General features: G+C 35.6%; 1 protein-coding gene across 2 annotated transcripts in view; it reads left to right on the plus strand.

Moving 5' to 3' along the window:
* LOC110092223 (PI-PLC X domain-containing protein At5g67130) overlaps window positions 1-26,116 on the plus strand; it is a 46,427-nt gene that overhangs the window by 16,191 nt on the left and 4,120 nt on the right. The window contains exons 6-8 of one of the 2 annotated variants that reach the window (XM_020816683.2): window positions 8,302-8,525; window positions 8,600-8,686; window positions 9,840-9,884. In XM_020816683.2, the coding sequence (XP_020672342.1) occupies window positions 8,302-8,525; window positions 8,600-8,686; window positions 9,840-9,884 (356 nt within the window). The remainder of the gene's footprint in view (window positions 1-8,301; window positions 8,526-8,599; window positions 8,687-9,839; window positions 9,885-26,116) is intronic. The other variant, XM_020816684.2, reaches the window with a different exon arrangement.

The following is a 26,116-nucleotide window of genomic DNA, read 5'->3' on the forward strand; positions in this document are numbered from 1 at the left end:
ACATATCGCCAATGAAACATTTTTTTTTTCCGTTTAGTCAGAACATACCCTCTAATATCCTCTCTATTAGTAACAACCAATTTTCTGCTTCAATTGGTCATTCTACTCCTTTAAATAATGACGGTTGCATATCTTGAAATAACTTTAAATACATATTTATAGACATGCTAATGCTACCACCACTTCCTGATGGCTAAATTCTTCATTCATGAATTAATTGAGTGATTGCTTTTATCATCTGAGTCAATGTATCAGTACTGGCAACAATATTTGGCACACAAAACTCTTTCCACATCTTCTTTAGAATCATAATGAGTTTTAAAGTAAAATATATATTGTAAAATTTCATAATTTTATATCTGATCAACTTTCTTAACCTCAATAATTAATCTACTGGCTCTTTTTAGTATGATTAATATCCTATTTGGTTTTTGATACCACTTTTGTCATGATCCAGCCCAAATACTCAAAATTAACGAGACGGGAACAGACGATCGAATGATTAATACATTTTTTTCAAATACGTAAACAGTTAAAAAACTAACATCCCACATAAATTAAAGGGCCATTAATAAATTTGCAAATTTTAACATATACATAAACCAGATTTTTTTTTGTTTTCATTTGATCTCCTTCTTTTGTAGATGTATTCTTCTCTTTCAGCTATTTTATTTTTCAAAAAATTTACCTGAAATTTCTATAAGTTTTATTTTACACTGTAACTCCATGAATAATCACAGTTTGTAATATAATAGTTTAACAAACATAAAAGTAATCAAGTTTCTTTACCTTTATGGTATAGTTAATATATTCATTACATTTCATATGCTGTAACATATTCATAATATTTCATATGCAGTAGATTTTTATTTTAAGTCTTTCAATTAACTTTGATTTTTTTTTCATTTCATTTATTCATTTTTCATCTTCATTTATTCATTTTTCCTTTTCATTTAGTACAAGAGCACCGTTTAAGATTTTGTACCAATGAAGGTACAATAATTTTCAATTTTATTTCTTTTACATTTAACATGCACGGGTATGTTAAATCCCCAGCTCGTATCATAAGGGGATGCTCCTGTATTTATATGTATGTACATTTTTTTTCTTTTAATATTTTTATTTTCATATAAATATTCATTTAGTTTACTTAGTTTTTTATCACATGGTATATTAATGTATAATGACAATTATATATATATATATATATAACTTTATAATTTTCAATTATTCAGTATTCTCAAATTTGTTGCATACTAAATATTTAACTATAATAAGTATTTGGGCATATTATAATGTTCAATAATAGCAATATAATGAAGAAAATAGAATTACTATAACTAGCATAATCATCCAGTTTATTCTTCTTAATTAATTCATTTTATATATTAAACATTCAATCAACATAATGGTATAACATAAAATAATTGCAATAAAAATAAAAGAAAATTATAATTGTTATAAAATAATTGTAATTACCTACTTTGATTTCTTTTATGTATATAGATCCTTTTAAATTCTTGATCTTTGGAATAGCCTTCCTTAATGCAACCTAAAATCACATACACAATTATATGAATATATATTGCTACCTTAAACTATATTTTTCATTATATTTGAATAACTTTTGCATTAACATTTGAGTACCTCTTACCTATTCACTTCTTAGAACTCTTGTTGGAAATCAGTACTTATTTTATCTCAGCTCAATAGTCAATTCTTTCAATGATCTTCCTTTTTGTCGAATCAAATATTTCACCGCTTATATGAATATCAAAATCTCAATTCTATATACAAATCATTAAATTCTTTCCTTTCACCAAATAATAAAGTTGTTGAACATTCTTCTTTTTTCTTCTTTACTGCATTCAACTTATCTAAATTAAGTAAACGAACATATCACAAGAATTTACATCAATCAACAATTAATTTCTAAAAATTATTGAAGTTAACTATTCTTAATTTAAATTAATTAATTTAAAATACCTTCATGATCTTTCTTCCGAATTTCCTTCTCTTTCCCAGACTTTCTCCTTTACCTAAGAAATAATAAAATAAAGCAATAAATTACTTTCGTATTTTAGTAATGGAGAAAAAAAAAAAAACTCCTTACAAGCATCATATTCTTCTTCCTTACCCGAATTCTTTTCTTTCTCACAAAATTCCTTTTTTTTTTCTCTCAAATTTTCTTTTTCTTCCTCCTCTATCGCTACGTTCTCTCGTTTAGAGCTTCCTTCGTTCTCATGGTTCACTGGAGTGATCGAATCAGAGTTATCTCCCACAATGAGTCATTTTTTTGCATTGAAACGTGTTTTCTCGCTCATTCGTACAATCTAAACTCACCTGCTACGCCTGTACGTGCTCACTGCCTGCTTGTTCACTCATTGTTTCTCGCCTGCTCGATTATGCTTCATTCGCTTTAGTTAGGGCTCGACTTAATTGAATCGGCCAAGCCCGATTCTTACAAATTGTCACCCAACATACTCTCGAGCTTTTCTCCACTAACACCATGAGTCACTTCATTCAACTTCATAGTCAATTTGACAATGGTCGCCAAGAGGAAAATTGCGTAAGCCTCGAGGCGTATTTAGGGCAAATTGCGCAGAGGCGCGCTTCAAGTTCACTCTTTTTTAAGAGAAAAAAAACCATCGATACATTTTATGTCGATTACTTAAAGTGAAGCATTTTTAGATGACATTCATAGATACAATTAAAGAAGAAGATTCCCTTGAAGACCCATTTACTGATGGGATATGATTGGATTTTATATGTTCCTTCTTAATTGTATTTTGGGAGTTCTGATAGACTATAATTTTGTGGTTTTGTGCTTTAGAACATGCTTTTATTGCATCTTTTTTTCTTAATTTCCACTAATTCCACTTATCATTTAGATGTTTTTATTGTATGATTGAATCTTGCTATTATTTACCTGCTAAAACCCTTAAATTCTTATTTACGCAATTCTTCGTCCGTGAGGCTTATGCCTCAAACCGCCTCGAGGCTTACGCCTCAAACCGCCTCGAGGCTTACGCCTCAAACTGCCTCGAGGCTTACGCCTCGCCTCACTAATGAAGACCGCCTCGAGGCTTATTTACGCAATTTTAAACCTTGTCCACAGCCAAAGTCCCTCTCTTGGCTCCTAGGCGTCATCGCCGCATCATATAACAGTGTAATGCTCCACAATATTTCATACTAAAGATGAGTAAAAGATTAGAATCCCATAGAAACATTATTGCACTAATGCAATAACAAGTTATTCACCGTAAAAAGTCTTGAAGACACTTTAATAAGCTATTTGATATAGAACCACCAACGATTCATTCTTCATCGTTGCTAGCACTGCTCTCTCTACTGTAGAATGTTTCGGAAGAGCCAACCTCTTTTGCAACAACGGTCCACATTCTACACCCGAGAAGACCATAACCACTATGAACTTTGCTTTCCAGTCATGCACCTTATTTGTCAGGCTGATTGGTTTACCTATCGAGTGCGAGACATGGATGAAACATTCTTAGGATGCCTTCGCCATGAAGACATGCTTGAATAGTTCAACGACTATGGCAAGCCACACTCCTGTAGCCAAGAAGCAAAAGAAATCACTACCGCTACAAATTTTGACAACAATTGTGAGGGAATCGCCCCATAGAAGTTCAAAATTTCCTCTATCTCTATGCACAAAGGGAACCACAACCCTAGCAACAAATGATTGATGAGAATGACCAGCTCTCTGTCGAACAACGAGTTGATTCGCTTGTCCTATGCCGCTGCTCAAACAAAGAAGCCCTCATGAGACAAATAGAAGACCTTAAAGACATAATTGTCAATGTTCTTTTAATAAAAAAATTTGCTCGCTCATTTGCATAGTCCAGACATCCTGGTTTCAAAGAAAATAGAAGAAATAAAGTACCGATCTTCCCTCAGGGTCCTACCAATTCTATTTATAGTTGAGAACTCATTGCAAGAGATTTCGAGACATCTCAAATGAAAAGTAACGCAAGAAGATCTCACCATTCCCTCTTATCATTACGGGATCTGGAGAGCCACTATGTACTCGTTCCCAACAGTCTTTGTAGCCACTCTCAGAATCTGTGGCATGTCAACCGCTTCGTTCTGTTTGACATAACGACTTTTTAGTTTCAATTCTCATGGAATATTCTCAAGAATCAAAAATTTTATTCAAACATAGATCGTCACGTCCGAGCTCGTGGATAAATGCAACCATTAAAAAAATTAACTAGTACGATCATTTGGTGCGTTCTAGTACAAGATCCTTCTCCATACTTAGTGTCAGTCCACACATCCGATCAAGATATTCCACGATGGACCGAGCACCCTAGTAAAAATCCTATTACTTAGTTTGGCTAAGCAATGATCACAATTCAGCCTCCATTGAGCCCATGCGGTTCCACATGGTTGCCACCTGTTCTTTCAAAGAGGCGATCTATTCTCTCACACTGGCATCCCCCGCAACACCAGCCTCCCTTTGAGTAACATGAAGCTCGCCTAAGCTCTAAACCTAACAACCAACTCTAAGTCGTCAGCCTCCCAAAAATTTCATCCAACAAAATTTTCCTAGGGGGAAAGGTGGGATTAGTGAACGAAGTATACGTGAAAGAGGCCAATGGCTGCTCAAGCATCTTAACAGCTGCCTGTTCTTCAGCGACTTCTCAGCAATAGTAATCGTCTCCTCAGTGACTCTAAGTCGTCAGCCTCCCGCTCAATGTTTAAAATTGCGTATTCAGGTATTGAGGCGTTTTTCATTCGAGAGGCGAGGCGTAAGCCTCAAGGCGTTTTGAGGCGTAAGCCTCAAAATCAAAAGATTGCGTAAGCATAAAATGATAATTTTTTTATATACTAATGAGTGAATAATATAAAACATAAAAAAAAAACATAAGATATGAAGTGAAATCAAAATATTCCAATAATAAGACAACATGAAATGTAGTTCAACTCAAAATTCTATCTTTCCCAAATCCCAGTATTCTTTTCATTAACATATAATTCAAATTTCTAAAAATAAATAGCAATGATATATCACATAAGAACTTATAAGTCATCAACACTGTCATCACTAAGGGGTTCTTCATTTGAATCATCATTATGATGAACTACTCTCTCCCCTTCCTCCTCTCTTATAGAGTCCAATGTCGGGCATTTACTTCAAGATTTATGTAAGTTTTAATATATATAGCGTGAGGCGAGGCGTGCCTCAACCTAGTTGAGGCGCAAGCCTCATAAAAAATTCGAGGCGTAAGCATCGAGGAGTTTTTTACTGGAATTGCGCAAAGGCGGGCCTCAAGGCGAGCCTTATATTGCGCAATTTTAAACCATGCTCCCGCTCAGGCATACCTGCCTTCTGCCAAGGAGCTTCACTCACGCTCCCTGATGCTTTTAGGAAGAAAAGGATGATTTTCCTCATCCTTCGGACCTTCAAAACCTTAGGTCGTGCCTCTCGCCACCGGAACAACAGGAGCAGTCACCTCCTCTGCCCTCGTAGCATGATTAGATAGCAAATTATTTTCAACAATAATCAGCTCCCTGACACACTCTTTTTTTCAATAGAGAACTAGCGGTCAGATCGGGTGAGTCCACATACACTTGTCCCTCTTCTCTAGCGGCAAGGCCAATCCCACTAGAAACAAGCAAGACTTACAATTGGAAAATAATAACAAACTTACATATGACTCAAAACCCGTATTTATAGAGAAACCAGATCACGGGACCGCCCGATCTCCTTGGAATTTTGAACATGGAAATCTGTAAAAGATTCAGGGCAATAAATTTTCATTTACTCATGCTTTCCTTTCTTGGTTTATCTATTTATCTGACCTTTTTCACATCCAATGTTCAAAGGGTTGCATAAATCGGGGAACTTAATATACACTCATAATTACCTATGCAGGTACCCGTTCATAGGTGTCTTGCAAGCTACAATCTGGTCGAGTGAAAGGTGGATGCATTCCTCTCTCAGAACAACTCATTCAAGGGACTTGCTCAGGTGCTGGAAGGAGTTTAACACTAGAGCACGACGGATTAGGACTGGTCACATCCCCTTAGAGTTTTTTTCTCAGCTAGGCAAATCTTTATTCATCTAAGACAGAGCCAAAGCTCCCATGCAAGATACACTAAGCAGCCAACGACACACATTGCCTCTTTGAAGATCTCACTCTCACGGTCACCAGAAGACCATGTTTAGACGCTACTCGCCCCTTTTACCTTAATGGGGCGACCCTCACATCGTACCGTCTTCCAAACAACATCTAGACTACACTTATCCCCTCTCATCACAATGGGAGGACCACATTTACCATTCGATCTTGGCCGACTTGCTCTACTCAGCTGCCGACCAGCTCGGTGTCGGCAAACTATAATTAAAGATCGATGGCACAACTACATACTAGGACGTAACTCTTGCATTCTTCCAAACCCTATGGGGGGGTCAGGAAAGAAGGATATTTTCTTTTTTTCTTTTTGGAAAAGGAGGAACGTATGTGAGAGCACATACCACAACAAAAGAAGAAAAGAGAGGAGAGATTCACAAAGCATTATATCATTATTCTTGTATCTCTTGCTTGAGTAATAAAGATATTGACTAAATCCATATTTCTTTCCTTCTCTCACACTCATACTTTATCACCTTCCCCCCATCGGCTCTCAATCTACAGGTAGCGCATAGTACAACCCAACATCATCAACCGAACAAAATGGGATCCAATAGTTTCCTTGCATAATGAGAAGAAAAAGACTAATAGTGCAAGGATACTCCTTTAAGGATGAAGGAAAATGATTTCTCTTCTTTAGATATAGCCTGGTCAAGAAAGGATTCTAGGGCCCTTAACCATTGGTAGCCAAGCTTGCACTAGTTCTTGGCGAGTCCGCCAACTTCTCTTTCTCATTTGTTCTTTGTTTTATTTTTTGTTCTTTGATCCCCTTGTAAATTTCTCCTTCCATGTTTCGTCTTCTCTTAGTTTTCTCCATTTTGCCTTTCCTTTTTGTTTTCTGTTTTGGTATTTTCCTTTTTTTTTCCTTCTTTATCTTCTTTTTCTTATGCTGATATATGTTATATACACCTATATCCAGCCATGAATTGCATTCCCATCCTGTTTCCTATGTAAGCCCATCACCAACTTTACCTCTTCCTCTTTGTGTGCCTTTGTGTGTTCTTGTCAACTTGGCTACTCACTTAAGTGTAACCTTCATCGACTTCCTAGTGGTTTTTATCTCATTTTCTTAGCTCTTGGCTTCAGTTGGGAAGCACTTGGAGCCTTCATCACCTTTGCTTCATGTTCAACCATCCTTTTTTTTTTCTTCCTTTTAACTTGGTGATTTAGCTATTACCATTATTAACATATATCCTTTTCTTGCTCGTGATTTTTTTTTCTTCTCGTACTCAACCCTTTTGGAAGTGGGCTTATTTGCTTAGGGTATTAAGGCAATGATGATAGCTGGAGTTGGTTTCCCAAACAGGCGTCTTCTTCCAGGTGAACTACATTTTGCGTAGGCTCTTGGTTGGAGAATACTCTTTTACTGTTATCAGGATTGTTTGGCCAGGAGTTGTATCTTTTAGTCAACTAATTCGGTTTCTTTGCTTCTTCCTGTGATTCTTTGTAAAAGAGAAATAGCTGTTTGTGCTCTGAATTATTTAATAAATAAGAATGAGAAAAGGACCAAAATGGTCCATTGACTTTTTATGAAAGATCAAAATAGTCTCTGGCTATATTAAATGACAATTTTTGTCTCTAAACTTCTTAAAGAGGGATCAAAATAGTTTCATTATGGGATTATTTTGATTCATTTTTAAAAGATTTGACGGACCAAAATGGTCCTTTAATATAGTTAGGGACCATTTTGATCTTTCATAATAAGTTAATGGAAATATGAATTAATGATACTTTTGCGCTATTTGAAAATTTGTTTGTGAAGCAGTTTTTTGCTTTAGTATGAAGACTTATAATAATTGATGTCATGCTTGTCTCTTCGTTGAATATTTCTGTTTCTTTTTTAGCTTTATGGTAGTCTCAATTGCTCTGTTGACGTTGTAAATGGATTCAATCATCCCTTGACATGGTCTCAATTGCTTTGTTGACTTGCTTTCACTCAAGTTGTTGCAACTTAGCCAAGGGCTGCACCTCTCTTGAGGCCAGAGGTTTGCCTCAAGGAGGTAGGCTCATCAGTTTTTAACATATATTTTCCATCTACAAGCTACCAAACAAACCCTTAATGTACTCTCTTTGTCAATCTTCAATTTTTCAGTACTGAGAAAATGTATCTTTGCTTATTTGCAATTTATTATCTCTGCAGCTGGAGATCCAGGCATTCTGCCAGGCTCCTGTCCGAATAGGAGGGAATCCCAACTATTGACTTCTAGATATGCTTCTCTATTCTTGCAAAATTATTTCCCAACGATACCCGTCCAGAATGATGCTTGCAAGGAGCATTCTTCTGGACTTGCTGAAATGGTTGACGCCTGTTACAAGGCTGCTGAGAAGCTAATGCCCAACTTTCTTTCAGTGAACTTTTACTTGGTAATGCTAAATTTATCTATTTTTTATTATGAATGTCGCCGAATTTGAAAGACACTAACCAGGAGTTGTTGCAGAGGAGTGATGGCAGAGGCGTATTTGATATTCTAGACAGAATGAATGGACTAACTTTGTGCGGGTGTCCGACTGTCTTTGCCTGCAAGGTTTGTTTTGCAATTCCCTCTCACAATTCAAATAATAATTCAGTTTCCACCTTTAAATATCTTACTTTTCCTTAAGTCCATTAAAACATCCATTTTAGTTGCTTAATTGTATCTAAATATCATACTATAACATATCACTTTTATTATTATCATATAAGAAGCTTTAAATATTACTTTTATGACCACAAAACTTGTTTCTTTTTGAAATTTGAGGGTAATTAATGCCTTTAGCTGTTGTCAGCTTGGCCAGGATTTATCTAGTATAATTATAACATTTTTTTTTTCAGTTGATTACCACTTTAGTCATAACATCTATATAGTAAGACTGCAAATGACAATATATTTGGTAATTTTCATCATTCTTGAATGGATATTTAGATGGATTGATGAAAATTGGATGGTGATGTAGATAGTTAAACAGATAAATGGAGGGATAAATGCTCCAATGAAAGCTTAGTTTGCTGATTAGATCTTTTCCTAGAAGGTACATATATTCTTAGTAAAGATCAATCTCCATGTCACTATTAGAAATGTATGTGTGATGGTGGTGGATATACTTTTATTGATATTAATGGAAAGAAATGTCTAGTATTTTATTTTAATATTTAAGGATGTGATCCGAAGTTTATGGTGGAAAACTTAGAGGATTTAGATAGGCTTCGCGGTGGAAATCCCAAGACTAGCCTACTTTGGGTTAAGTTTGGGCTTATTTGAAAGAAGTCTTTAGGGTATATGTTTTAAGTTGGCTAATTGGTGGGAGATAATGGTGGATGGTTAATGAAGAATATGAACTAATGATCTGGCATAGATTATTAGATTTGGCGGAGTTTAAGTTGTTGTCGAGGGGTAGGGAACAAAACTAAGTCCTAATCTTGCTCGGTTTGATTGAGAGCTACATATGGGGTTTTGGAGTGGTAACGAGGCTTGGGTTGGGTGGTGTTTGATTTTGGATGATGATTAGAATGTAGGGGAAGTTTGAGAAAAAATTGAGAGCAATTGTTTAGAGAAGAAGAGTAAAACTTATATAGAAAAATGATAGCAGTCTAATCTCACCAAAGAAAATATTAATTCTTGAAGTTATAAAAAAAAAGCAAATGAAGATTAATTTTCATTTATAAGCAAAAGATGACCCTTAAACTTTCTCATTTTGAAGGAAAACAATGGGGGAAAAGAGGGAAGGGTTGGCCACTTGACAAAGGTGAAAATTTCTAACATTTTCATTTAAGATTTTCATTTTCCATACTTCTTCATTAAATTGGTTGACCATACATGTTTTTAAGGCATTTTAAAATAGAAAAATAAAAATAAAACTATACTTAATTTATCATTTAACCTTAACATGAATTTAGTTCATGGATTTTCTCTAGCTTGGGCATTTTCGTTTTCTCTTATAATGGATCCAACAGACTAATTTGAATTGTTCACTTGATGTGCTGCATTAACTCCTTCGGAATAAGTTGAATTCTACTCCATAAAGTTAAAATCCTAAAAGTATTCTTCTAGTAGTTGTGAGGCTAGGGTCTCCAAATTAGTGCGAGCCAACCATGCGCCATTACTAGGTGGTTTATGTTGACCTCATTTTTGAAATAAAATTATGATTGTCGTCGAAGAACTTGGAGAATTTCATTTAAAAGAGATTCTAGGAGTAGAACCCAGGTTTTAATTTAAATGCATTACTTGGTTGCCTCTATAAATAGTTGTAATTAAGTGACACTTCGTATATCGGACTTTTCTTATACTTTGCTTTGTTGCTTTTTATGTGTTGGTGGTTGGGTAAATGTTGTGTTTTATATTGATAGTGCTTAGAAATTGTCTATTTTTTTAGGTTTATTTCTTGTATGTGATATTTGCCTGAATTTACACTTAGGCTCTTTGGAATAAAAGATTCTTATGCTCATAATTAAACAATAAAATTTTGGTGTAACAATATAGAAAGATAGTCATTGTAGAACATAAATTGGAATTTGGTCGAAGTCGCATTGCACATTCTATTTCTATTTCTTGCCTAGGCACCTCCCTGCCTACGAGTAGAAATAAACCACCTGACATATTAAGGTACAATTTTGCTCAGGAAAATTATGTTGTTTTAGAATAAAACCTATTTTCTAAACTTCACATTATGATTACTGCATATAGTCAATTAGCATGCATTGCATTAGAACTCAATTTAAAAATAAAATATAATTGTATTTAGCTTTTAGTGCATAACTACCATTAATAAGTTCGGGACTATTTAGGATTTATAGATGTCAGTCTCAAATTTCTTGATTAAATGATAGCCTACCTATCCTACATTTGCATAAAATTGGATATCATGATTTTAAAATCGATTAGGTGGTTTAGCTGACATTTCACACCATGTGAGATGTAAGTCAAGAAGAGTCGGACACTTTTGCATTTCATTAGAATACTTTGGGCTACTACCATGTGGTGCCTAACTTAGTTTTAGGTTCTGAGGCTGATTTCACATTATAAACCTTCACCTATTGGGTATTTCATTGATCTTATGATGAAGAATATAAGTCTCAAATTTTTAATAAAATATCAACTCAAACAATAAATTTCAATATTAAAATTATAAAGCTCAACCATAGAATAGTTTGAGATATTTCTGAGCTTCTTAAAATTGTGTATCTCCTACCCCTCTTTCGACTTTTTAAAAACAAAATGTTTCAAGTTTGAGCCGATCCCTTTTGAAGTTTCCAAAATTCATCAATTATTGATCCTAAACTTTTAAAATCATAATTTTGATTATCACAACCTTAATCGAAAGTTTTCTCAGGGAATCCTATCTCTTAAGGTGTAATTAATTATAAGGGCTTGCCCTTACAGAGAATAACTAATTCAATTTAAAATAAACCCAACTTTATTTAGCTCCTAAATAAAGTAGGTGACAAATCTTTTGGAAATTGCAAACCAGAATATAATTTTCTATTAAATATCATTATTCTTGTATTTGAATCCTTAGCAAAGTGATATCTCCATCCATCGGGATGGTATGTCATTTCCTATGATGATTTAATTATGAGATTAATGAAACTATCTTATTATTGATATTGAATATATAATTGAACAACATTTTAATCTCCCAAGATTATATATTATTCCTTATAATAATTTGGTTACAATAATTATGAAAAAAAAAATATTTTTTGTATTTGAATCCGTTGAGGAATTGTCTTTTGAGAGATATTATTCACAATGTTGTATGCGATTACAAAAATAGAAATTCAAAATCATGTTGGACCTATAATTTTCTAAACAATTTATTCTTCCAACGAATGAGAATTTGAGACTCTGCAGCTAGATTAATGTGTGCCTCCTCTATAATGATATAGTCAAATTACATGGATGAGGGAGTTTGCAAGTGTGGAACTATGTCTCCTATCAAAGAGTTAGATTAGACAAGTGGATATTTGCTAACTTCCGCATATTTATGAGAGAATATCTTTAGTATTAATAATAGGATGAATTAACATTTCTACAAGCGGTTAATATGATAGACATTAGATTCAATTTTTATAAAAATTTTGAATTGGACACAAGCCCTTGTATATAATTTCTTAAACTTAATAGTATGGTATTGCTCTTGGCAGAAGCGAATCAAAATAGTCTCCTTGTTTAAATTCCCTTATTGACCTATTATGATTTGCCTTAAAGGCATATTTGTCATTGTTTAATTTAATTTACTTTCTTAAGATGTCATGAAGGCCTTTGAAATCTTTGGCAAATGAAAATGTAGAATCAGATAATGCATGAGATGTGAGGTTAACTACATCAATCATCTAGGGTTATAACCATATATCATTTTAAAAGGTGACGTCTTAGTTGTCTAGAAACAATACTATTATATGTAAATATAGAGGCAGGCAAATGCAAGTCCTAATTTCTTAAAATTTTTTCTATAGGACACCTTTAGAAGGTTTTGTTAAGTTTGATTCACTATTTTAGTTTGCCCATCCATTTAAGGGTGAAAAATAGAAGAAAATTTTAATTTTGTTCATAGCAATTTTCACTTGTCTTTAAAAAATATGAAATAAATCTAACATCTCGATTAGACATAATGGTTGAAGGCAAAACATATAAGTGCAATTTTTTTTAAAAGAATAATTTAGCTATATGAGAGGCACCATTAGTTTTAGAGCAGGGTAGAAAACGCGTCATCTAATAGAATTGACCAGTTACCATAAAAATGTTATCATGTTATTAAGCTATGCGGGGCAATCCTGAGATGAAATTCATCGTTAGATCTTCTCAAGGCCTATAAGGAACATGTAAGGCAATGTATTGATCAGATTTTTATTTGGTGGCTTTAGCTTGTATATAAGTCAAACATTGGGTCACCAAATTTTGGAACATCTCGATTAAGGTAATGCAATAAAAATCAAATTTCCATTAAACAAATTGTTGCCTTTTCCAAAATGTTTACTTATTCCCCTATAATATAATTAAAAAATTTTAATTTCCTTAATGAAGTTCTAGGAATATATAGTTCTTTTTATTGATTCAAATATCCATTAATTACTGAGAATGTTGCTTGCAAGGTTAAGAACTTATCCAAGTACAATAACAACTTAACATCAACATCAAGCCTTTATCTCATTGTGTGGGGTTGGCTACATGAATCCTTTTCCACTATTGTGCCCTATTAAGAGTCATTTAAATCTAATTAAAAAAAGATCATTTCTAATACTTTCTAACCAAGAACTTATCCAAGTGTTCAAGGTAAATTAGATAAAGTCACAAAACATGTGATGCTCATTTTTAATTCATTTAAAATTTGAAAATTTAAGTTCTAAAGAACTGAAAGTTAAAGTTACCCTAGATAAGACATCAATAGGTTTATTTTTTACTCCAAGTTTATGTTTGAGAACAAAAGAATAATCTCGGAGAAATTCAAATCATTTGGCGTGTCTATAGGGGTGTCAATATTTGATCCAACCCGAAAATCCGACTTGAACAAAACACAAAAATTTCGGGTTTGAGTTAGATAATGCGACCCGTTTGTAAAATCGGGTCGGATTCGGGTTGACCTAGAAACCTGAAAACAACTTGTGTTGACCCGAAACTGATTCTGTCACGTCCGTCTGACTCGGGTTGCGTCTGCCATTCGTCTGAGAGCCGATGTCACGTGCCGAGATCGGAAGTAACAACGGCTAATTGGTTTCGGCAGTTCAGTAACAACAATGACAGGAGGAGCTTGCGTGCTACCATTGCCGCGTGCCGCTGCCGGCTCCCTGAGCTTAGCGTGTGTATGGAGCCGAACCTACAGCGTGTCGATAGATTTATGGGTCGGGTCGGGTTTACTCGAACCCAAAGCGTGTCAGGTTCGGGTTCGAAAAACTAACCCGTTTGTAAAAATGGGTCAGTTGAATAGTGCCGTGTCAGTTTCGGGTTCGACCCGAACCCGATCCGTGATCCGATTTTGACAACCCTATGTGTCTATGACTTCACTTTGATTTAGCATGGATGAATTTGAGAGCATTATAGTCTGAGTTAAGAATAAATTCTCTATATAAAAATGTAGTGATGCTAGTGTTTTGAATATTAGATAATAGTATAAAATTCACTATCATATGTTAAATATTGTTATTTTTGCCACATTTAGTTTCTCAATAAAAAGGCTACTATATGATTCCCAACTTAAACTCCACCAATTCTAATTCCAAAAGCATTACAAGTTACTTCAAAAGATTTAGAAAAATTAAGTAGTCTAAAGATAGGACTGGAGATACTGAAAATCTCAAGTTGCTTTAAGAATTTTCCAATTTCATAATATCAGTGATTGGGGCAACAATTATGTTGAAGTCCTTAATAAATATTTTGTGGAAAGTAACAAAGACAATGTAAAATTCATTCTTCAATGAAACTCTTAGGTGAGTGCCAATCTATGATAGCTTGAACTTTAGAAGGATCATGCTTAATTTCAACAATGGAAATAATGTGTTCTAGTAAAATCATCTTAGTTTGCAAAAAATAAATACACTTCTTCATGTTCATGTCATGTGTTCTTTTGTGTTAATTTTAAAGACCTATCTAAGATGTTGCAGATGGTCTGGCTTACTTGGTTATAAATTAATATATTAGAAAAGTACTTAACTATAATTTTCCTATGAAGGGTTTTAAGACACTGTTTATTAACCTCATAAATATGTTAGTAGTATTTAAATATCCAAATGGCATCACCCATTATTCATATGGCTCATTAGAGATTTTAAAAGCAATTTTTCATTCATCTGGTGAATGCATTCTAATATGGTGATAATCGCTTCTTAGGTATTTTAAAAAAAAATTAATCCATGAGATCAAATATAGTATGTCGTCTAACTGAGGGATAGGAAATCTATATTTGATAGTGATTTGATTAATGGCCCGATTATTAATATACATCCTTCATATGCCATCTTTCTTAGGTGTTAATAAGGCAGGAGTTGCACATGGACTAAGATTTCTTGTATGAAACCCTTCTTAAGTCCTCAAATTCTTTTGTGAGCTTAGCATATTCGGTAGGATTTATCCTCTAATATGGAAGGTTAGGAAGCTATGAACCTATGGCTAAATTAATGGCATGTTGAACGATCCTAAGAGCAAGGTAATTTATCGGGCATTTCATCAAGTGTAACATCACTGAACTCAAAAGCAAAGTGAGGGCCCAAAAAATTTTTACGCCGGCTCTATTGAGAGAGCTTTGTGGATTATGGGCTAAATATTTAGAAGGAAGATTAGGTTATAGATAAGATATTATCTAGAGATTTCACTATCATTTTGCAAGAATTTTATGATATGATTTTAGTTTTCTCATAGGTACCAGTCCCTATACTTACATGCCCCTCCTAGTGCGGAGAGGATTTTTTTATGAAGGCTAGTCATTAGATTTTAAGTGCTTCACATATATCCACAACAGTTTAATTTAGGGTTGAAAAATTTATCGCCATCAAATTAACATGGATGATAGTGGGAATAATGATGAACTCGATTAAGATCCCATAGTTTGACCATCTTGAGTTACCACATGCCATAGTCTACTTTGTAGGGAGAGTTAATCAACCCAACTTGACTGAAGAATCTTTTTTGGTATCCATTAATTGCTTAGTCCAAAGCGACCTCTTAGACAATAATAAGAACAATATCAAGTCTTTATCCCACTATGTGGGGTCGGCTACATGAATCATTTGTCTCCATTGTGTCTTTAAGAGTCAAATTCTCATTTAAATCTAATAAAAAAATGTCATTTCTAATATTTTCTAATAAAATCTTTTTAGATCTACCTCTACCTTTCTTAACATAGGCTAAATTTAATGCATCTACTCTCCTAACTGGGTCATCGAAAGGCCGATGTTTTATGTGGCCAAATCATCTAAGGCAACTCTCTCTAATATTTTCTACCATTAGAGCTACTTCAACCTTTTCAAGTATATACTCATTTCACATTCTATCTCTAAGAGTGAAACCACTCATCCCCCTGATCATCCGCATCTCTGCAGCACTTAACTTTATGCTTTTCTATTAATGGCCAACATTCTACGCCATAAAGCATTGTAGCTTTCACCACCATCTTATAGAATTTTCCCTTAACTTTGAGGGGTATTTTTTATCACACAACAAGTCTGATGCATTCTTCCACTTCAACCATCCAACTTGAAATCTACTAATAATATCCTCATCTATTTCACGAGATATCTACAATGCATACTCTTATTAATGAATTGATCAATCCCCCCATTAAAACCATTACTACTAAAATTACACTATATGTATTCGGTTTTAGATATAATCAAACGAAAACTTTTAAATTCTAAGGTTGACCTCCTTAATTTAAGGTTTCTCTCTAGTCTTATCAACAAGAAGAATATCATCAACAAAAAGCATACTCCAAGGTACATCCTTTTGCTAATGTCTAGTAAGAATATCCATGACTAAAGATAAAAAGGTATGGGCTTAAAGTTGATCCTTGATGTAATCTAACTGAAATAGGAAAATACTTGAAGTACCAAGTCCTGCATACATATCCTTAAAGACTTTAATATAAGCATTATTAATTCCTTTCTTTTCTATAACTATCCAAATCACTTCTCTTGGAACTTCACATATGTTTTCTCTAAATCAATAAATATCATATGTAAATCCTCCTTATTCATCTCTCTATACTTCTCCATCAAACTCTCAATAAATGCATAGCTTCCATAGCAGACCTACCCGGCATGTGGTGAATTTTCATTTAAGGGATAAATTTAAGTCAGATGTAATGATTCACAACTCATAGGTTCTTAAGCAATTGAGAAACTTAGAGGCTCTGGCCATGATCATAATTTAATAAATATCTTGTGATCTTGAGTTGACTAGGGGTAAATATTAAGTAAATGGTGACCAATTTAATATAGTTATGACTAATCTTATTAACTAAGATTGTACCAAGCCATATGATGTGATAGTAAGACTATTAATATTATAGGACTATAATAGTGAATTACGTGTATGTATTTGCTTATCTAGCCAATGCCTGATGGTTTAATTTGGCTTATGTTAGTTAATAGACCTATGTGTTTGCTAGGGATGCAAATGAGTCAAGTCAGCTTGTGAGCTTACATGAGCTTAACTCAATAACGAGCTCATAAGCCAATCTTATCGAGCTCGAGTAGATTTTAAAGCTCGTTGAATTATTGAGCTCAAGTTTGATCTGGATGCTTCTCAACTCATTTGGCTCATTGAGCAGCTTGAATAGGAGTGGAGGTGGTATTAAGAATACTTATGTTGACATCCACACAAGAGCTAAGGCCTGCAAATCCCGTACATGATGTTCGGCACCGATGCCGTTTATGTCGTCTCCCCAATTTTTTGCCAAAATCCCGCAAGCTGCTCTTTAGCGTCTTTAAAATGAGAGGGCAAACGCAACCTCTCCATTTGGTTCGAACACCTGACCAGCCTCAATCCTCTACGCAGCCGACCGAGCCCTCTACCACACGAATCCTCCAAGCCGAACAACCCCACACCCGCTTCCATCTGTTGAAGCCAAAACGACGAACACCCAACTGACTGTCAACCACCCAGTCGACCTCAATCGCCCCTTCTCCTATGTCAATCGACTCCACAGTTGCATAACACATCCGATCTCACCGGCCAGATCCACCAAGCCTACGATCTTCATGATCCCACCTCCTTCCATCCAGCAATCCCGAACCTGTGACCTTCTGCAGCCCCCCAACTTGATCTACATCTTAAATCCCGACTTCCACTCGACCTAAACCTTGTCGAACCCATCCGACTCCCAGGCCGCCTGATCCGATCCACATAGCCGTCAAACTACTCGACCCTGCTGATCTTCCTCACCTCTAATCGATTGATCCAATCAATCCTTCAATCTAGCCGAGCCCCTTGTTGATTGACTGAGTGGCTTCCAACTCCACAACTTACATTCCCTCTAACAAACTGAGCACCACTCTCTCAACTACAACAGCCTTTTAATTCCCTCACAATAGGAATCCACTCAAATAGCCGTCACATCCTCCAAACCAAACTCCTCTTACAACATTCACACTTACACTCACATTCACACTCACACTCACTCAAACCTACAACTCAATACATCCCATTTCAACTATCACTAAAGAGCCCATTACTCTCTCTCTCTCTCTTATATTATTATTATTATTATTATTATTATTATTATTATTATTATTATTTAAAAAAAGAGAGAAAAAAGGAGAAAGAAAAAAAAATCAAAAGTAAAAAAAAAAGAGAAGAAAAAAGAGAGGAAAAAGACAATTTATTGCACACATTCATCTTCGTCACTGCTGTCATCACTTCGCACTTAGGTATAAGCATGTCTAAGCTCATAAAGCCTTCAAATTTTTTTTTTCGGCACTTGCGGTGCGTCGGGGGACCCTTTATGTACGTTTTTCTCTAGCGTGGTGAGGAGGAACTTAGTGCGGCACTTGTGCACGTTTTTCTTAGCGTGACAAGAAAAACATTATTCTTTCAAATATGTACCCAACACCTACCTATGGACGCCTTTCTCTGGCGTAGTGGGACTTAAAACTATAGTCGCGGTGTTGTCAGACACTGACCACGCAGGTCTTTCTTTGACATGGAGGGCAGGCTAAAACTCCTGGGTTTTCCCTTAAACATGAGATATGTTGGGATGCTGCCGAAATCTAGAGCATAGGAAACCTGTTTTGAACAAGATAACATAGAACTTGGACAACCACAAGGGACTTGAACTGAGCATTAACTTGAATAACTAGCAGGGAATAGAACTTAAGTAAATTTATAGGGCACCGAACTTGAATTAAATATCTAAAATGAAAAAATGCAATCAAATGATAAGTGATGAGCATAATAATAAAGCTTGATGATAACTCGCTAAAGAGCAATTACAAAGGACTTGTGATAAGCATGACTTGCCTACAAACATGTATAAGGCATGAACATAGAATGCCCAACTTACAAGCAAGAGTGGAGGACTTGAAGGCTTGAAGCAAGCATGTTAACTTGCCTATGGGCATATGCAAAGTGCTTGTAATACACACGACAATCCGCTCATAAGTAATAATAGGGGCTATACAAACAAATGTGATGGCTTGCTAATAAGCGTATAAAAGAAAGTTGCGGTGAATACAACCCTCCTACAATTGATGTTAATCAATATGCAAGTGTACATTAGTCTCTTGCAGGCAATAGAGGGTGACATGCAATGAATTGTTAACCAAGATATATTTGAAGGGTTTGAGACGATCACAGCTTGTATATAACCAATGTCACCTAACTGTAATTAACAGTGGTATTCTTTTGCAAATACAAATACACATTCAACATCAGATGGCTTGTGAATGAATATATTAGCATGCCTGCAAGCAACAACAACATGTGAGCTATGAATGTAATAATATCCCTATGCTCAGCAATCAGCTATCTTGCAAATATGCATGGCAACTCCTACAGACACAAAAAGATATGCAAACAAATGTAGCAACTCGTTAACCAATATGCAAACGAATATACCAGTTTCCTATGAACACAATGAAACCAACATGCAAGCGAATGTAGCAACTCGTCAATCAGTATGTATGAGGAAATCAGTGTTGAATACAACTTAACCCGCAGGCAATATTAGCTTACAAATGAACACAAATTTGCCTACAAACAGTGATGGTAAATATGTTGTAGGTATAATGAATCCTCTATGAACGTGGACTTGCAACGTATAATTTACAAGCAAGAACTGAAGATCACAACAAATGCAGGAAAAATTATATTAAATGCAAACGCCCTTAGAAAACACTAGAAAATCTACATTCAAAGCAACTCGTCCGCATATGATGTCAGAAAGCCCACAATACATACGACAGTCTTGCCTGCAAGCTATAATTGCAAGCTGTGATAGCAAACATGCTGCAGGGCTACAACAAATGCAGACATCTACAAACAACTGCAGGAGACTCGTTAGTGCATGACAGTCTATCTGCATAAAGCAATAAATGACCAGCAGCGCAACGCTACAATTCACATGTAAGCAAAAGCAGGGAATCAATAGTTTAAAAAATTGTGGGTCACTAATAAACTGAGCCAATAAATTTGCAATGCCATGTTATCACACAAGATGAATCAGTTTACTCACCAGCGATAGGTAGGAGGTTTTTGATGCACCCACAACTCATTTGCAAGCTAAAGCATATTCTCATGTCGAATGCTGAGGAAGATAGCAACTTGTAGAAGAAAAAAAAGAGAAAAATAATGCGATAAATGATATCCAACGCTTTGTTGAATAATGACACCGGATTCACAATATGCATACAAGAAGACATGCATTTCTCAACAACAACTCATTTGTAAGAAGCAGCAAACTCCTAAAGAATGTGAAATGCCTTTTGCATGTAGATTATCAGAATGCTCTCCCAACTTTTTTTTTCGTAATATGGGCCCATATTAGGACAGAAATTTCTTGGCTCTAGATAATAGAGAGGATGTTTAAACTACTTTCTTTGTTGAAACTTTATTGTTATGAGATCAAGCCATATTTGAGGAAATAATTTCATCGAAAGATTTTCTTCAAATTTGTTGCAAATTTCTATTTTTGACAGCCTTTAGTCTCTTGTATGTCTTGGAAGAGACATTTTTTCTTGGCGGTTGTGACTGCTGATATGAAGTCTCCCAAAAAGACTTTGATTATTTCTCTTTACCTACTATAATGGTTCAAAACCATTATTGGTAGTTATATTTGTCTCTAATTGCGGCGATGATCCTTGAAGTGTATAGGGCATCTAGCTATTAGCTCGTAAGCGAGCATTGGCCTTCTGACTTTCCTAGAAAGATTTGTGTTTGCAACAGGAACTTCAGTATTGTTGATGTAGGCAAGGGGGGGGGGGGTCAACTCAAACCCAAAATAAGTTGGGTTTGACTTCCCTTTAGCTTACAAGCTCAATCATTTTGAGCTGGAATTTAGCTCATTTATGAGCTGATTTTTAGTTCATTTATTGAACTAAGGGTTAGCTCATTATTAGCTAAGTTTTAGTTCATAGTTATCTTTTAATTAATGTAATTTTTATAGTTTTTTATGTCTTAATTTAAGTTGTCTCTTGGGATTCCAAAATGGCTTTTGGAATCCCAAGGAAGTTTGTTTTTCCATGCCTTGGCTCCTTGGCTTCCACGGGTGGCTGATTCCGTGCATGGGCTCCTTGGTTCTCATGGTGGCTGCTGGTTTTCCGAAATGGGGGGTCTTCCTGTGGCTTTGGCGCTTCGGTTCTGTGCGGCCTCTTGGGTTCCCGTGGCTGCTTATTCAGTTTCCTGGGCTGGGCTGTTTTCCTGTGAAAAGCAAGGGGGATTTCCGTGGTTGTGTTGCTGGGATTCTTGTGGGAATTCAATGTTATGTCTTTTTGTATTCCCCCTTTCATACCTATAAATATGAGGGGTTATGTATTGTTTTAAGAAGTGAAGTGATAAGTTATTTTTGGAAAAGAAATATGCGGATTTTCTTGAAGAAGCTTGCGAGCTTTGCCCACCTTCTTCTCATCTTTTTTGGAAATCTTGCGAGCTCTTTCCACCCTTCTTCTCGGGCTTCTAATCTCTTTCGTCTCTCCGCAAGTTTACACCCCACCTGTATCCTTCGTCTCTAAGTGAAGCAAGTTTAGGGTTTCTTTAATTTCAAGTCGAGTTTGTAAGTCGTTTAATTTCGATTTGTTGTTGTAAGTTTGTTTTTAATTTTCTAAGTGTTCTTTTATTTGAAATGTAAGAGTTTGCTCGTCTCATTTGCGAACATTCTCCTTGTTCCCTAGGTCTTGTGGGCGGAGGTCCTCGGGTCCCCCATCCCCCGATTTTTGCCTGCATCATTTGGTATCAGAGCAAAGTTAGGAAGTCCTAGGTTTTGGTTTGTCAAGTTTTGTTTTAGTTTGTCAAGCCAAGTCTTATTGTAAGTTTTGTGAGTCTTAAGTTTTTTAGGTTGGTGAGTCTTAAAAGTATTTTGAGTCTAAGTTTTTTAGATTGAGTCTTTTGAGTCTTTTTTGAGTCGTCTAAAAAAAATGAAAAAAGACAAAAAAATTGAAGAAAGCAAGCCAGATGAAATTGAAGATCCTATGGATAGGTGGATTCCATCAAAGTCAACAAATCATCTGGAGTATGAATTATACAAACTTCAATCATGGATGCACCTACGTACAGAAAGGTACATGAAGAAAAAGCAGCGTTTACGAGATAAATTCTTGAGAGAACGAGATGAGATCATGCAGAAATATGAAGATTTGATCAAAGAGCTGGATGCACCGTCTTCACCTCCTCAAAAGAAACCAAAGCGAACTCATCGGGAGATGAGTTCTCAAGAAGGGGAGTCAGATGTAGGCAATGAGGGGGTCAACTCAAACCCAAAATAAGTTGGATTTGGCTTCCCTTGAGCTTACAAGCTCAATGAAATTTGAGATGGAATTTTACTCATTTATGAGCTGATTTTTAGTTCATTTATTGAACTAAGGATTAGCTCATTATTAGCTAAGTTTTAGTTCATAGTTATCTTTTAATTAATGTAATTTTTATAGTTTTTTTATGTCTTAATTTAAGTTGTCTCTTGGGATTCCAAAATGGCTTTTGGAATCCCAAGTAAGTTTGTTTTCCCATGCCTTGGCTCCTTGGCTACCATGGGTGGCTGATTCCGTGCATGGGCTCCTTGGTTCTCACGGTGGCTGCCAGTTTTCCGAACTGGGGGGTCTTCCCGTGGCTTTGACGCTTCAGTTCTGTGCTGCCTCTTGGGTTCCCGTGGCTGCTTCTTTGGTTTCCTGGGCTGGGCTGTTTTCCCGTGAAAAGCAAGGGGGATTTCCGTGGTTTTGTTGCTTGGATTATTGTGGGAATTCAATGTTATGTCTTTTTGTAATCCCCCTTTCATACCTATAAATATGAGGGGTTATGTATTATTTTAAGAAGTGAAGTGATAAGTTATTTTTGGAAAAGAAATATGCAGATTTTCTTGGAGAAGCTTGCGAGCTTTGTCCACCTTCTTCTTCTCATCTTCTTTGGAAATCTTGCGAGCTCTTTCCACCCTTCTTCTCGGGCTTCTAATCTCTTTCGTCTCTCCGCAAGTTTACACCCCACTTGTATCCTCCATCTCTAAGTGAAGCAAGTTTAAGGTGTCTTTAATTTCAAGTCGAGTTTGTAAGTCGTTTAATTTCAATTTGTTGTTGTAAGTTTGTTTTTAATTTTCTAAGTGTTCTTTTATTTGAAATGTAAGAGTTTGCTCGTCTCATTTGCGAGCATTGTCCTTGTTCCCTAGGTCTTGTGGGCGGAGGTCCTCGATCCTCCATCCCCCCCAGATTTTTGCCTGCATCAATTGTACTCTTCACACACTTCATCTTGGATTACGTTCTGACTGGTTATATTAACAGCAACAAATTGCAGCTTAGGACAAGGAGTTTTTCTTCGCATTACTGGACCAGCAACAAGTGTTATAGAAAGCCTTAAAAATACACAGGCCCTCTTGGGAGCCCTCACATTGACAACTTTAGTAGTAGGCTTCTTAGCGACACCTATAACAACATGTACGCTAACAAAATTTTCAGGAAGGAGCTGGTTAGAATTGTATGACTTCGAAAATGGTTCCTAACTGAATGGTCGCTCCGTCCTAGCCTGTGTTCAGAACGGCTTGAGGGAACTGAACTCTAACTCCCTTGCCTAGGTTCACAGTCATGAAGGACTTCACAAGTATCATATTATCAACCTATCAACAGAATTGCAGGATTAGAGTCAACCAAAATTCTACTAAAAAAGAAAATATAAGATTATGATGAATAAACATCTATATATTTTTTAGATGTTTTATTATTTGAGACTATTTATAAATTCTCTTTTAATTCAAAGATGGAGAGAAAAGTAGTCCCAGCGGAGTCGCCAGAAATCTGTTGGCTCAAGAAAAATGACACGAATGCATAAATCTCGCTTTGCAATTGTAGGATTCTATTTCCCTTAAGTCAGATTGTAGTTAACCAGATTTCCCCTGAGGGTAATGTCAAGTTTTAAAGATCTGGAGTCTTTACTTCTCATAAGTGTAAGCACTCATAGTTAATTATCACTCTTACAATGTTAGAGAGAACTTTTGATAAAAAATAATAATTTTTATATGTTTTAGTCTCAATCATGGGAAAAATGGAGATAAACCTGATCAAGATCTCATGGTTCCGTCGTCCCGGGTATACCATAGGTTTCAGTCTACTAACACTAACAATCATTGACGTTAGATGCGGATTTTTTTAGTTTTAATTTTATTTGGGGTTGTAGTTTTGCATTTATTAGAATATCCAAAAGTTGATTTAGTTTGAAATTTATAACTTTATTTAGAAGTTGTACATAAATTTGAATTTAAGTAGGTCTTACGACTTCTTTTAAAACTAGCCTAAGTGTTCGAATTTGGGTCGGGATTTACGGCTTTCATTGAAAGTAACCCGTAGGTTTAATTTGGATTGGAGCTTACGACTCTATTTATGAGTTATCCAAAGATGGATCTTACAACCTAACTCTATAGCAAGGCTGCCCGAATGTTTTAATTATTTGGGCAGGTCTTATAACTTCTCTTAAAAAGTTGCTTGAAAAGCGTATCTTACAACTTAATCATTTAAATTAAGATGTCCATTGATTTGAATTGGATTATTTGGGATTTAGGATCATTGCAATTTATAGCAATTTTTCTAAAATATGGGGCTTATTGCTTCCCTTAGAAGTTGCCCGTCGGCTGGTCTTACAACCTAATCCTATAGACTAGGTTGCCCATGAATTTGAATTGGATTGTTTGATTGTTTGAGTGGAAGCCAGTTGTTTAAGAGGTTTGACACTAGTTTCTAGTTTTGACACTTGATAGCGGTTGTTTTCTACCCTAGTTGTTTCAGTAGTATATTCGCTATTTTGTGCTTATAGCTATTTCTTAATGCAGTAGTTCGCTACTTTACTTTAGCACTGTTGTGTTTCTGTTTACACGCTTCTAATACTTTGTTCTACAGAGTAGAACGGCACAGTCTCGGGCTTCTGTGTTTGAACGAACGAACGACAAAAGCGAGGAGGTGGAGGCGGACTATTTTCTTAACCTTCGTTGCAAATTTCGATTTTCGTTGCAAATTTCGATCTTTGACAGCCTTTAGTATCTTGTATATCTTGGAAGAGACAGATTTTTCCTTGGCGGTTGTAACTGCTGACATGAAGTCTCCTAAAAAGACTTTGATTATTTCTCTTTACCCACTTTAATGGTTCAAAACCATTATTGGTAGGTATATTTGTCTCTAACTGCGGCGATGATCCTTGAAGTGTATAGGGCATCTAGCTATTAGCTCGTAAGCGAGTTTTGGCCTTCTGACTTTCTTAGAAAGATTTGTGTTTGCAACAGGAACTTCAGTATTGTACTCTTCACACACTTCATCTTGGATTATGTTCTGACTGGCTATATTAACAGCAACAAATTGCAGCTTAGGACAAGGAGTTTTTCTTTGCATTACTAGAGCAGCAGCAGGTGCTATAGAGAGCCTTAAAAGTACAGAGGCCCTCTTGGGAGCCTTCACATCGACATCTTTAGTAGTAGGCTTCTTAGCGACACCTCTAACAATAGGTATGTTAACAATATTTTCAGGAAGGAGTTGTTAGAATTGTATGACTTCAGAAATGGTTCCTAATTGAATGGTCGCTCCGTCCTAGCCTGTGTTCAGAATGGGCTTGAGGGAACTGCACTCTAATTCTCTTGCCTAGGTTCACAGTCATGAAGAACTTCACAGGTGTCATATTATCAACCTGTCAACAGAACTTGCAGGGATTAGAGTCAACCTAAATTCTACTAAAAAAGAAAATATAAGCTTGTGATGAATAAACATCTAGATATTTTTTAGATGTTTTATTATTTGAGACTAATTATAAATTCTCTTTTAATTCAAAGATGGAGAGAAAAGTAGTCTCCAGCGGAGTCGCCAGAAATCTGTT

Source organism: Dendrobium catenatum, unplaced genomic scaffold (genome assembly GCF_001605985.2).
Source record: "Dendrobium catenatum unplaced genomic scaffold, ASM160598v2 fragScaff_scaffold_1288, whole genome shotgun sequence".
Taxonomy (NCBI): Eukaryota; Viridiplantae; Streptophyta; class Magnoliopsida; order Asparagales; family Orchidaceae; genus Dendrobium; species Dendrobium catenatum.